The sequence below is a fragment of the Sycon ciliatum genome, chromosome 3 (assembly GCF_964019385.1).
Source record: "Sycon ciliatum chromosome 3, ocSycCili1.1, whole genome shotgun sequence".
Taxonomy (NCBI): Eukaryota; Metazoa; Porifera; class Calcarea; order Leucosolenida; family Sycettidae; genus Sycon; species Sycon ciliatum.
The window spans coordinates 18,379,078-18,394,308 of NC_088645.1; the positions used below are offsets into that span (position 1 = coordinate 18,379,078).

Sequence of the window (15,231 nt, forward strand, 5' to 3'; positions counted from 1 at the left end):
GGAGAAAAAAATTGTAAATTTGGTAACAGTAGGGCCGGTTAGTATTTAGAACGTGAGAACTGCAGTAGCGTCATATTCTTCACACGCATTACAATATGTCCATTCCTCGTTTGTACGAAGCAGAATCCGAAGTTTGTAGGCACTCATGAAAACACCCAATGTTTACAATACGGAAGCAATCCTGAACAGTCTCTCTTGGTGTACAATTGCAGGCCGTAAAATGAAAAATAAAATAATTCAAGTGAATGGAGGAAACAATTTGAGACGTAACCAATTTCGAATGGAAAGTTGTCAGCACTGACGCCATCCGCACAGTCATGTAAAGCCAATTTAGTAACCGAATGTTTTCGTTACGTACTCATCATGGGTGAGTACAGGGAATAATGGAAAAAATGTCAAAATACAGCATCTCATAGAGCTGCAGCAAAAGCATAGATCGAGAACCTCACACTATACGTGTGGAAAAATACCATTCAGCTGAACAGGTCAAAAACAGGGTGAAGGTGAAGAAATGACTAAAACTTTATGAAAACATCAATGAAGGACAGCATTCCTGACACTTTCACGAGGATTAGCGCCAAACAACTGAAGTGACAAAACATTTTCCTTCTGAACACATGGTTCAGGGGACAACTTACGAATATATAACGCTTCCAAAACAGACACATGTAATAGATATCTGCCACGGGCCAAAACTGGGAAAAGTGAATGGATTTGAGTTGGAGTGCTTCACTGAAAGAATTTACCTACTCCGCAGCACCTTATCTTATTGTAGTTAAACTGTGCAGCTAAGAGCATCAGTCAAGCAAAAAGTAACAAAAAACGCAGTGTTACATATCAGTTGGCAACCCGTATGCATCGCTCTGCGTGACATCGCAAGACCTTTCAAGGCTGATGTAAGCTGTACTCTCGTACATGGGAACTGCTGTGGCATGGCCATCCTTAACGGGACAAGCCACGTTGGAGGCTGCTTTATCACCATCTAGGATTGTTTCGTACATGGCGAAATCAGACTGGATCGCAATTTGACTTTGTTTGGATACATTCGATTCTGAAGGCGACGCACCCGCCACAAGCTGTGCTTCGCACGACCTAGATGTCTGTGGTTGCAAAAAGCTGTTTGGTTCATGCTGCCTTCCCTCTTCCTTTGTCCTTGTGCTTCCAGGAGAGATTTTTGAACGCATTTCTCCTTGTCCAGCCTTTGATGATCGACACTGACGTAGGCGAATGATAAGCACTGTGATAGATATCAGCATGATGATGCCTACGGATGCTGAAATGGTGATGATGGAGCGTTGGGATAGTACAGCAGACGAATGGTCGGATTCTGTGGCAAGGTCAGTTGGTCGTTGTGTCTGTGGGTGCTCAGTTGCGGATGCTGAAATAATGATGATGGAGCGTTGGGATAGTACCGCAGACGAATGGTCGGATTCTGTGGCAAAGTCAGTTGGTAGTTGTGTCTCCGGGTGCTCAGTTGTTTCATAGATGGGCATTGAAAATGGTTTGGTGTTGTCCGACTCGGATTTCATTGTTGTTGCTGTGCTGGGGTCGGGAGGACTGATAGATTGCTCTAAGGCGGTCGAAAAAACAAACAAAAAACAAACAAGCAACTACAATTCATAACTGTCCAAGCTCTACTGTATCAACAGGAACATGATAAAACCAAGAGAGCCTTTTAGAAATCACTAGGTTTTACAGCATATTTCTTCGAATACTGCAATCAACTGAAATAGAATTAAAAAGCGGATACAGGATTCGAGACTAAACTAAATCACCCGAACACCACGCGTCTGGTAAGCTGTAACTTACAACTTGATGCCATATCCTGGCAATCCTCAGACCATTAAGAGGATGGAAAGGATACGGGAGAAACCAGGATGTTTCGAAATTGATCCCTGAAGAGCACTGTAAGCCTTTCATCCCTCTCAGGTAGATTTGCATAAGCAACTTACATCTGTGTTTCATCCTTCATTATGCTCTACTTTCCGAGCTTAACTGTTTGTATCACCGTAATATCTGTATTAAATCATGTGAATTGCACCCATTGGTCCTATATCATCATCCTTTGGAGTACTAGCTGGTTGATTGAAACTTTGATATGCAATCGGATCGGTCGCACGACTAGTGTGGAAAGATATCATCAAGAGTATTATAAGCTCCCAAGACTGTGTCAATCCTGATACTCTTTCTATGGGGTTGCGTCACGACGGCGAAACTCACATCCCGTGGTGAAGTGTCGCAGTTGTACGTTTCCAGCCCGTTTTCGCGATCAGCGGAGTAATAAAAATAACACTCTCTGACAGAAACTCACTGCGCGTATGCTAATCACCAGCATGATCATGCCAAAGATTCGAGTGGGCACGCTATCCTTCGTTTTTCCGCGGTACGAAACGTACCTGAGACACATGATGTGAGTCTTCGCCGTCGGAGATCCCATATGCATAGATTTACACTCTTAGGAGGTTATGTTGGCCTCTTTGTACATTGCCGGAACATATCATATCCTTACACAATACAATCCCAAACGGATGACTAACGGTTTCCTCCTACGCCATTGAAGCAAACACGCTCAATGGTGTACTTCGAAGTAGTAAAATCAAGATTCTCATATTCGAAGCGGGTACTATTATAATACTAAGGAGAAGAACACACGTCAAGCTCTTGAAAAACAAGTGTCTAAAGAACATGCAGTGTGTTCTTCCCCTTGATATTATTGCATTCTTGTCTCCGTGAAAATGGTTATTTTCAAATTCCGTGAAGTAGTGTATATTATCCGTGGCTTATATGACTTTTTTGGGGAACTATTTTCAGGCCTCTGCATGTATATGACACAGGCTTTTATACAAGACAGGTATTTCTATGTATGTCAACACTAAAACCAGGCTTATGGGCCGATAGTAGTTCATTGCAAGTAAAGTGACAAGTGTTGAAAGTATCTGGTAAGGGCATTAGCAAAGAAAAAAACCATTTTTCGCAACAGCTAAAGAACATTTTCGCGTTGACATTGACCACCACCATTGCGCTCTGTGGCGACCACATACACTCACTTGCCCACAACGGCAACAAGAGGTACCTTAGAACTGCCGAATGCTGCTGCTTACCCTCTGGTTAGCTAAAGAAAATAAAAATTTAATTAAAACAAAAATGGGTATAATGGAAACCAATATGTCTGGACACAATGATAATTTCATCCAAGACTAGTCCAGTGGGAACTGTCTTATTCTGCTATTCGCCAATAACACGTGCATCAGAAACGGGATCCTCTGAAGATGATTCATCCATTCCCCTGATACGTGGTTCACGCTTACATCACGTAAATCGTGAGCACAGTGCATGATCTCGACTCCAAACGCTGATATAAAACTCGGGAGGTTATGATTCGCAGCCTGGTTGAAAGATTGCTAATCGCCTCGGAAACGAAGCACACTATCGGGTTCGACAACTTCAAACTACAAAGAAAGGCAAGGCAATGCCTGGTGCAAGTCACCTTAAAAATTACATTGTGAAGCTACTTCCAGATTATAACCTCTTTATAATTTCGTTCTTCATGCTTGTAAAATTCCAATCCAAACAAACCTGGAAACGATGTATCAAGTTCAGTTATTGTTGTATGTCTCTCCCCTGCAGTTGGCGATGGACGTGATATCGATGTCTTGGTGGAAGGTTGAACAGTTGTGGTTGCGACCGGAGTCTTTGAAACTACATTGAGGAAAGAGAACAATCATTAGCAACAAGTTGGCTTTTTCTTAACCAGAAAATGATGATAAATAAATAATGATGTCATTTTAAACACACGGGATACACTATGATAGCATGGATCCGTATTTACGGAACTTTGGTTCCATTTGTATTGTACTAGGGTCACCGGTTGACTCTCTACTTCATTCGCCTAATTTCGTACACCACATTGTATACAAGCGGTAGTTTGGAGGCGGTGAAAAAACAGTTTTACTATCAGTACCTTCGTATGCAACGACGCAAATCACACAATTCAGTAGTCACTGCCTTCTATCAAACGTTTTCTTTCCCTTCTCTTCAGGATTGTACCAGTACAGGGAATGTTGTAAATTTGGAAAACACATAGAGAAAGAAAGAAAAAGTCAACACTTAATGAGAGAGAGGGAGAATAATTAAACGAAGACTGGAACGAACAAAGCCAATGGAATAATATTATAGAGATGTGATTCCTTTAGAAAGTAAGCATCGATACACCAAGCCACGGCGGCTCATACTCATACTAACTTGAAGAGAATGGAAAGAAAACGTTTGATAGAAGGAAGTGTCTACTGAATTGTGTGATTTGCGAAGTGGCATGCGAAGGTACTGATTGCGAAACCACATTATATTGCATTTGTTTTATTTTACATCGCAAGTCAAAACGGTTTTCTCCATATTTTCTCCCCAACCCTCCTTCCTTGTAACATAATAACATATTCGCTGCCTTGTCATTGAGCATTTGTGCTCGTTCGGATTTGCGAATTCAAATAAAGTATACAAACAAACAAACAACGGGCAATCATGCCCAATGTTATGATGACGATGGAAAGGGAGAAAAGATTAAAAAACGAGGACGAAACGTAGGTCGCAATCCAGCTATTTCCTTGCTGTGTCATCTTCTATGTGCCATGCGCTACTGGATGTACCAGCCTGCTATGTCGGATGCCGCCAACCATGCATCGACGAGGCGCCAGGCGCGAAATGATGGTGGTGGTGATGAGAAGGAGAGCTCTGTGCCAGAACTTTGCAGCTGAGAGAGCGTGTATGGGCAGGGGTGTGTTTACCGCCATATTGCCAAGTGTGTCTTTACCACCATATTTATCAACCATAAGATTAGATAACCTGAATCAAGGGGAGTGAAGAAAACGTTGGTCTAGGGATCTCTCAGGGTAAGGATGATCTTAACATTGGTCATGAAAGTAAACTTTCAATTGGCGTGAGAATTGAGATGTGCTAGGGCAGGACAACTAGAGGGGAATACTAGGCTGTGAGTTTCCGAAGTATATGAATGTTGTGTTTGTTTTATGTAATGCATTGCAAATCCAACGGACAATTATCTCCAAACGGATAAAACATAGGATAACCTGGATAGATGGATAAAGAAATCAGTGAGCATAGAGATACCTTGGGATAGGGAAAATCCTAGCATTAGCCATTAAAGTAAACTTCCAATAGACGCTTGAATCGGCATGTGGTAGGGCAGGACTTTAAGGAGGAAGCAAATGATTCCACAACTTAGCAGCAGCAAATACTGGTCTGTAAGATCCCGAAATACTGCGGATGTTGGGAAGGGGCAGATTGCAGGCATCCTGACCTCAGGTGGCACGGGGCAGCAACTGTATTCCTGGCGTGATTTGAACACCATACTGATATTGCCGTGAAGATAACGGTGTATGACAAGCCGCAACTTGCAATCCACCCGCTCAACAGCCGGCCAGATGCCGAGTTTGCCATACAGCTGCATAGTGTGGACACGTGAGGGCTGGGTTGTGATCCAACGGACGCAGCGCTAATCCAGTCTGATGAGGATCTGTTTGAGGCTTGCTGAAAAGCTGACGAAGAAGTAGGCGTTCGAGGCGTGGAGTAGGTCAGGTAGGATAAGAGCTGTGTAGTAAAGGAGGGACCGCGCACGGGTGATCTCTGCTCTGATGTGGCGCAAGACTCGGAATTTGTAGGACACCTTCTTTACAACAGGAGCTACTTGACCTGCCCAGCTCAAGCCGCTTGACACGGTTGATGGTAGCTACATCAGAACTGCTGGTATAGACCATGATATCGTCAGCAAGCATCAGAACCAGCTCTGGTGACGTACACTGCACTACGGCGTGACTACGCTCCTTTCTGTAAAGAGAGAAAAAACTTTAAGTACATGCCCCAAGACACTGCCTTGTGGAACGCCGCACATGCAGCTGGTCGTATCAGAGACTTTCCCGTCGGCTAAGGCTACTCTCTGGTGTCTGCAACTGAGGTAGTCCACGAACCAATCGACGGCAACTGAGCCGACACCTATATCGCGGGGCTCTTTCACCATCGCTTGGTGGTTAACCTTTTCGAAGGTCTTACTCATGACCACTACTACAAGGCCGCAATGCTGGATGTGGTCTGTGGCCGTGAGAAGGCTATCGCCTCCAACGGTGATGGCGTCCTCCGTCGCGTGGTGAAGACGGAAGGTGAACTAGTTGTCGGGAAGTAGCTGTTCCGCGTGTATAAACTGGCAGAGCCTCTTGATGACGACCTTCTCCAATATCTTTGACACTACTGCGAGCAGCGAGATCGGCCTATACAGTAAAACCTGTGATTAACTAGACACCCCTTGGGGCCCATTTAAAGCGGTCTGTAGTGCCACGTGGTCCTTAGTTAGTTAAAGGTTTGCACAGCACAACAAAAATAATAATTATGAATGTGAAACGGTCCATGTCTGGCGAAGTGGTCTTTAGTACATGTACCAGGCTGGTCGCTAGTCACGGTGGTCATTAGGTTGCGTTTACACGGAGACGAAGCGAAACGAAACGGAACGAAACGGAACGAAAACGGGCTGGCCTCGAATCGTTTTCAAACCGTTTACACGAGAACGGCAAATCGTTTTGAACCGTTCACACGAAAACGGGCGATCAGGCTGGAGTTTGCACGTGCTGGCTTGGCGCAAGGGCGGGAAGTAACACGTTAGTTGGAGTTGGTAAGTGCTGGTGGTCGCAAAGGTCAGGTATTTCCCGCGAAATATAGTCCCGCACGGAATGGTTTCCATGACCGCGCTCCGTTTCCTATCGTTTTCACTGTTTTCACCGTTTACACGAGAACGAAAACGTTTTGAAAACGTTTCAAAACACTTTGAAGTGCGTTTCGATTTCGTTCCGTTTAGGTGTCGTTAACGAGCGTTGTCGTGTAAACGATAGTAGTAAATGCAACGATTTCGTTCCGTTTAGGTCCTACTTCGTTGTCGTGCAAACGCAAATCGTTTTCAACCGTTGTCGTGTAAATGCAAATCGTTTTCAACCGTTGTCGTGTAAACGTAAATCGTTTTCAATCGTTGTCGTGTAAACGCAAATCATTTTCAACCGTTGTCGTGTAAACGCAAATCGTTTTCAACCGTTGTCGTGTAAACGCAAATCGTTTTCAATCGTTGTCGTGTAAACGCAAATCGTTTTCAATCGTTGTCGTGTAAACGCAAATCGTTTTCAACCGTTGTCGTGTAAACGCAAATCGTTTTCAACCGTTGTCGTGTAAACGCAAATCGTTTTCAATCGTTGTCGTGTAAACGCAAATCGTTTTCAATCGTTGTCGTGTAAACGCAAATCGTTTTCAACCGTTGTCGTGTAAACGCAAATCGTTTTCAACCGTTGTCGTGTAAACGCAAATCGTTTTCAATCGTTGTCGTGTAAACGCAAATCGTTTTCAATCGTTGTCGTGTAAACGCAAATCGTTTTCAATCGTTGTCGTGTAAACGCAAATCGTTTTCAATCGTTGTCGTGTAAACGCAAATCGTTTTCAATCGTTGTCATGTACTAGTAAACGCAAATCGTTTTCAATCGTTGTCGTGTAAACGCAAATCGTTTTCAATCGTTGTCGTGTACTAGTAAACGCAAATCGTTTTCAATCGTTGTCGTGTAAACGCAGCCTTAGTTACAGGTTATACTGTAGTTCTTGGGGACAGATGGGGCTGGTTAGGGAAGGAACTAGGTGGGGGAAGGAGCTAGGCGGGGGAAGGAGCTAGAGCACGGGCGCAGTGTTTCAGTATGCTGCACGGAACTCCGTCACTGCCGGTTGCTTTTCGGTCCTATATAGCCTGCAGAAGTTTAAACATCTCACAGGTGGCGGGATCGAACCGAGTGAGTGACCTTTTGGGGGTATGGACCAGGGGATGGCACAAGGCGAGGTGGCCAAGTGGGATCTGTCACGACATCTCCGAATTGCTGATTCAAGCTGGCAACAGAGGTGTGTCCTTCTTTTTCCGACCACTAAGGTCGTTAAAAAGACGAAAATTGGTAGATAGATATGTTAGGTACCTCCTCCCGTACCTTTTCTAGCTGGCCTGCATGCACTTACGTACTCACATTTTGTCTCCTTTTGTTCCGTTGGCCTGGGTAGCTACTTGCGCGCCCATATTTGCCATAGCTACCCAGGCCCTTTATCTTGCCGTTCAGACTTGATCTCTCTCTCTCTCTCTTTTCTCACTCGTCAATAATCAATGTAGTCGTTTCGTTCGTCTTGGTCTCTTGTCTCGTCGTCTATAATAAACTGTCGTTCCCCCAACCTACCTGTTCCCGTTGTAATGTCTGGATAATGTGTCGTCAGTCGTCCTGTTTCGAACTCAACATTGGCGCCCGATTATTGATCGACCCACGACCCTGAGATCATCCCATGCCCAGCCGTCCTCAACCACCATTCGTCTCGTCTATGTCAACCTCGTCTCGTCCATGTCAGTCTCGTCTCTCCTACGCCAACCTCGTCTCGTCTCTATCAACCTCGTCTCTCCTACGCCAACCTTACCTCGTCTATTCTCGTTCAAGCCATGCAGGTCAGCTACCTTTCTCTCTTTCTTTTTTTTGTATGCTTCTTCGTCAAATTTATTTTCGTGAATTTTTTTGTAGTGTGTGCGCGCGCGTGTGTTCGTAAAACATAACCAAGTTTTTATTTATTTATTATTATTATTATTTTTTGTTTTACATCGGAAGCTCAACAGTGCAGCTGCACAAATATGAAGAGGCCGATGGGGTCCGATCATGGTGAGCCACGCTCTAATTTTTGGATGTTTAGCAAAAGTGTAACTAGGCTGTATTAGCCGTGCAAAATACTCGTAATTCACGTTCCTCGTCAAACTCCAATAGTTATTACACACAATAAGTAGTACAGGAATGATGTGTACGAGTGCATTTTTAGTACACACTTTCGTGAGATCTATGCGCACGTGCAGTATGTGTGTGTGTGTGTGTTTTCTCCTCCAGTTCATTTTTTTAAATCTTTTCTCTTTTTTTCTCTCCGCGAGGACGCGGGATTTTTTTTCATGGAGGGGTTGTATGTTAGGTACCTCCTCCCGTACCTTTTCTAGCTGGCCTGCATGCACTTACGTACTCACATTTTGTCTCCTTTTGTTCCGTTGGCCTGGGTAGCTACTTGCGCGCCCATATTTGCCATAGCTACCCAGGCCCTTTATCTTGCCGTTCAGACTTGATCTCTCTCTCTCTCTTTTCTCACTCGTCAATAATCAATGTAGTCGTTTCGTTCGTCTTGGTCTCTTGTCTCGTCGTCTATAATAAACCGTGTCGTTCCCCCAACCTACCTGTTCCCGTTGTAATGTCTGGATAATGTGTCGTCAGTCGTCCTGTTTCGAACTCAACAGATAGATAGATAGATAGATAGAGAGCGACCTGTAAAACAGAGAGGTTCCAGGCTGTCCAAGAGAGTGCTCAATACCGAGTGGTAGAGCTGGTTCAAACAATAGGAGGACAGAGGAAGTGTTTTTACTCAGAGATAGATACAGATACAGAGAGAGAGAGAGAGAAAGAGAGGAAGTGAGGGAGTGAATGCAGTGTAGTTGACTTCTACTTACACTTCATTGCTAGCTGAAACCAAGGAGGTGCGGTGGGAGAAGCTGGGCCATTACCCCAGGCCGAAACCAAACAGAAATATCCCTGAACAATGGATCTCTTAACGTTCACTGTCAAGGTCGAGGTGCCATATTGCTGATTCGTGAGATATTCAGCAAACTGTTTCAACGAAACCCTATGATAGCACGTGTCCGGTGTTGTGCACGTTTGATTCCATTTGTACCTCACTAGCGTTTCCCGTTGAGTCTGTACTTCCATGCCTCGTTGAATTGCGTACTCTATGTGACACGTGCTGCCCTTATAAATACCAAGTACCACTTCGTCCATCATCATATCACATGATCGTAGGGGCATAAACTGTGCAGAAGCAGATGAATTTTGCTTTAGGACTCGCCATCTCGACGGGGTAACAGTTCCCGATGTGGTATACACAAGCCTGGCATACCGTAATCTAGGTGCATGCCTTGATCGCATATTGCATGGCATAGATGCATGTAACTGGTCTTGATAAGTAATGGTGGGTGAAGTAGTTCTTCCAGATTCACATGATTGAGCTATGATAATGAGCACACAAGAATCATAGATATAATTCAAAACATTAGAGTAATCACCCTAGAGCAACAATCAGTCCCCTTTGTCCAGCCTCGCTCCCAAAGCCGTCTCCTAAGTATTCGCTTCCGCCCTGCTGAGGTCCGTAAATTGCTGAGGGCCCTTGATCCTTCGAAAGCGTCAGGCCCTGATGCAGTTCCGGGCAGAGTCCTCAAAGCCAACGCTGAGCACCTTGCAGTGCCACTATGCTTGCTCTTCCGCCAGTGCATGACGTCGGGGACACAACCACAGTCTTGGAAAGTGGCAAGTGTCGTCCCAGTCCATAAGAAACGGTCAAAGTCAGCCCCATCGAACTATCGGCCCATTTCCCTCCTGTCGCTCATCTCCAAGACAATGGAAGCAGTTGTTAACCGTGCTCTCACCAACTTTCTCGAACGAAATAATATACTCTCAAACCACCAGTTCGGTTTTCGTCGAGGGTTAGGACCTGCTGATCTCCTAACAGGACTGCACCACCAATGGAGCAAGATAGCAGCTGCTGGCGGTGCTGTACGTATTGTTGCCGTCGACATTGCGGGGGCCTTCGATAAAGTCTCCCACGCAGGTGTCCTTCACAAGGCAAAGGCTTACGGAGTGTCCGGGAACCTCCTCAAGTGGCTCCACAGCTACCTGGCGGATAGACAAATCCAGGCCGTTGTGAGTGGACAAACCTCACCTAAATTCCGAATCAGCTCAGGTGTGCCGCAAGGGAGCATACTGGGCCCCACCCTGTTCCTCCTATATGTCAATGACATGGAGGACCACCTCCCAGCCACAACCCAGCTCGCCATATATGCAGATGACACCACGCTTTATCAGTGCATCCCATCCCTGACCGCTCTCCCAGTTGGCCTAGCGCAGCTCCAGACTGCTGTGGATGCCTTAGCTGAATGGGGCCAGAGCTGGAAGATCGCATTCGAGCCGACAAAGTCGCAAGTCTTGACAATTTCGCATCACCGTCAACCCTGGCCGATTCCTCCAGCCACTTTCAATGGGGTGGCCATAGAGGAAGTGGAGGAGCTGAAGTTGCTCGGAGTGCTCTTTGATCGGAGCCTCTCCTTTCGCTCCCACATTCGACAGGTTGCAGTCCGTGGTCACCAACGTCTTGGCTTCATGAGGAAGGCCCTGCCCATTCTCGACAGCAAGGCCAAGTATGCAGTGTATCGCGGCTTCGTCCGCCCAGTACTTGAGTACTGCCCGCTTTCATGGTTGGGTGCGTCCCAGTCTACCCTGAACCAGCTGGACCGGGTACAGCACCGAGCCCTAAAGCTCATCGGCCCAGGGTCATACCTCCCAAGCCTCACTGTTCGGCGTCAAGTCGCAGCACTCACATTCCTGTACAAGCTGCATTGGATCGACGGTCCCCCAATCCTGACCACCATGACACCACCGAGGGCAGTTGCAAACCAGCACCGGCGCTCCACTCGCCACCAGCAAAAGAACCAGCACCAGCACCAACTAGCACCGACACTGCCCGCCGGAGCCCGTAATAGTGCTCTCCGATCATTCCCCCATGCCACGATCCAAGACTGGAATTGTCTCCCATCTGCCCTGCTACGCAACCTTCCCACGCAGAAGGGAATGCAGGCATTCAAGGAAGGCGCCTACAAGTCGCTCCGCAGCCGAGACTGGCGTTCAGCCACAGATGCCCTCTGAACACTCCCTGAACACCCTCTCTGCTTGCACCCTGGCTCCCCCCTTTTTTATTTTTTTTATTTTTTATTATTTTATTTATTTTTTATTTTTATTTTTTATTTTTTTTATTTTCTTCCTCTATCACATGTATCATCTTTCCGTTTTTCCTTCCTCTATATAAATGTACCCCCCCCCTCCCCTCCCCCTGTGCCTACTCCTCCCCAGTTTTTGGTGCTCTGAAGTGTCGCTGAAGCCGAGACCTCAGGTCGGCGGAGATGCTCCAGTTTTCACCACCACAGTTGCGTCTGCAACCACCTCTACCATGCAGTATTCTGTTCTCGAGGTTCGTGGTTTCTCGTAAAAAAAAAAAAAAAAAAAAAAAAAAAAAAAGTACATTGCGATCCATACCATTGTAACACCTGCGAAATCAAAAGAATGTAAACCATGCTGGAGATGGTATCGTCGTGACTTTTCCTTTGTGGTGTTACAGCCAGCAGTAATGTACATCCATGTAAAAAGGAAGGCACTCGGAAGAAAAATCGGCCGAATTTGGTACTTTCGCTTGTTTGAGGGAAATCGGCAAACTGGAGAAGTCTGAAAGTGAAAATATTGACTGTCACCCCGAAACCAGGTACCCTAGCTTAAATTAAAGCCAAAGATAATCAATCTACCACTTAGCTATATAATCTACCACTTAGCTATATAATCTACCACTTAGCTATATAATCTACCACTTAGCTATATAATCTACCACTTAGCTATATAATCTACCACTTAGCTATATAATCTACCACTTAGCTATATAATCTACCACTTAGCTATATATTATAATCTACCACTTAGCTATATATTATAATCTACCACTTAGCTATATAATCTACCACTTAGCTATATAATCTACCACTTAGCTATATAATCTACCACTTAGCTATATAATCTACCACTTAGCTATATAATCTACCACTTAGCTATACAATCTACCACTTAGCTATATAATCTACCACTTAGCTATATAATCTACCACTTAGCTATATAATCTACCACTTAGCTATATAATCTACCACTTAGCTATAATTTACCACTTAGCTATATAATCTACCACTTAGCTATATAATCTACCACTTAGCTATATAATCTACCACTAAGCTATATAATCTACCACTTAGCTATATAATCTACCAGTTAGCTATATAATCTACCACTTAGCTATATAATCTACCACTTAGCTATATAATCTACCACTTAGCTATATAATCTACCACTTAGCTATATAATCTACCACTTAGCTATATAATCTACCACTTAGCTATATAATCTACCACTTAGCTATATAATCTACCAGTTAGCTATATAATCTACCACTTGGCTATATAATCTACCACTTAGCTATATAATCTACCACTTAGCTATATAATCTACCACTTAGCTATATAATCTACCACTTAGCTATATAATCTACCACTTAGCTATATAATCTACCACTTAGCTATATAATCTACCACTTAGCTATATAATCTACCACTTAGCTATATAATCTACCACTTAGCTATATAATCTACCACTTAGCTATATAATCTACCACTTAGCTATATAATCTACCACTTAGCTATATAATCTACCACTTAGCTATATAATCTACCACTTAGCTATATAATCTACCACTTAGCTATATAATCTACCAGTTAGCTATATAATCTACCACTTAGCTATATAATCTACCACTTAGCTATATAATCTACCACTTAGCTATATAATCTACCACTTAGCTATATAATCTACCACTTAGCTATATAATCTACCACTTGGCTATATAATCTACCACTTAGCTATATAATCTACCACTTAGCTATATAATCTACCACTTAGCTATATAATCTACCACTTAGCTACGCTGTAGTGCTTTGGTGCTTTTAAAAAGAATAACTTTTTCTGGTATGTTTCATGCATGTTTGATATGAAGATTACGAAATGGAGGAGAATTCGAGGAATTGCCCACCATAAGGTTTCTATGGTGTTTTTCAAGCAGAATCTGTCTCTTTCACGAGTGTTATCCGGCAAGAGCTAATTGAGTGCCTGGTTCCGATGTTATTGAATAGGTGTTCCGCGCAATCTGAGAATTTGCGCAATCTGCAGATTGCGGAGCACAATCAGAGAATTCCAGATTGCTTGCGCAATCTGCGGCAGCTCCGCGCAATCTGAGAATTTGCGCAATCTGAGAATTCGCAGATTGGGCATGCAGGCATGTCTGCACATTCTGGGGACGCCGATATATTTGTTGCCCGAGCCCAGGCATGGTAAAACTACGTGCCTGAGCTTCTGCGAGACTTCTGGGAGCACACCCAAGTACATGTGTGTGTGGTGAAAAAATCCAGTGTTTGGTTCGTGCAATCTGTGGATTTCTCTCAAAACCTGAAGAGCACAGCGATTTCATTTGCGGCATAGTCTGTGGGTGCAATCTGTGGATTTCGTGGAAAATCACAAAGAGCACTGCGAATCCATGGGGAGGCTATCTGTGGCCCGATTTCCCTGAAAAAGAACATGCAGAGCACAGCGAATCCGTGTGGGGCGCAACCTGTGGCCCGAGTTCCCTGAAAAAAACCCCGAGGAGCACAGCGAATCTATATGGGACCAATCTGTGCACGCAATCTGTGGATTTCATTAAAAATAGACATGAAGAGCACAACGAATCCGTGTGGGGGCAATCTTTTACCCGATTTCACTGATAAAAAATGAGGACCACAGCGAATCCATGTGGGACGCAATCTTTGGGCGTAACTCTGGATTACTTAAAAAACCCATAAAGAGCACAGGGAATCCGTGCGGGGCGAAATCTGTGGATTTCCCTGAACGAGCATGAAGACCACAGTGAATCCATGTGCAAATTGTTGCCCGATTTGCAGATTGCATGCCTGCGCATTAGGGGAATTTTGACATTGCGCAGATACACGCTTGTGCATTCTGGAAATTTTCAGACTGCGCAGTGCAGTCTGAGGATTCCCAACAGATACAGAGTTGTGAAATCTGGGAATTTCATGATACACGAGGAGGATTTCCAATGCGTGAAATGGCACAGGGCGAGGTTTTCTATTCTTGAGGATTTTACATGCGTATTGCTGTATTTTATATGTTTGAGTTGCATTCATTGTTGGCGATAGGTGGATGGCTGCATGTACTTTTTCTTGGCTCTACGAAGAAATTTTCTCTCTCGGTGTCATGTCACTACCAGCATTGACGGAGATTTTGTTGTATATAAATGTATTGCTCAAACGCACAGTAATACATGTATCTGTTTCTACTTCAGAGACCACTGAACGCTGATATTGTTATGTACATGTATCGTACCTGTGAAGGCAATAGTCCAGAGTAGGAGTGTAGAACACAGCCTGACGTGATGTTCGGGAACGGCAACAGAATGCGAGGTCATGCTGCAAAACTCGAGTTGGCTTCAGATTTCTTTAGTTAATCA

At 44.4% G+C, this 15,231-nt stretch overlaps 1 protein-coding gene across 1 annotated transcript; it reads right to left on the bottom strand.

Annotated features, from left to right (window-relative positions):
• Nucleotides 1–9,613, bottom strand: LOC135811651 (uncharacterized). The gene is made up of 3 exons (XM_065324887.1): nucleotides 9,545–9,613; nucleotides 3,577–3,699; nucleotides 1–1,570 (listed from the first exon to the last, which is right to left on the bottom strand). Exons 1-3 carry the CDS (start codon nucleotides 9,549–9,551, stop codon nucleotides 831–833), a joined length of 870 nt encoding a protein of 289 aa, XP_065180959.1. The 5' UTR covers nucleotides 9,552–9,613; the 3' UTR covers nucleotides 1–830.
• Between the last annotated feature and the right edge of the window lie 5,618 nt (nucleotides 9,614–15,231).

Coding starts and splice junctions, on each gene's coding strand:
- LOC135811651 (XM_065324887.1), bottom strand. Junction 1,571..3,576: donor ACTTGATACATCGTTTCCAG/GTTTGTTTGGAT, acceptor CGACCGCCTTAG/AGCAATCTATCAGTCCTCCC.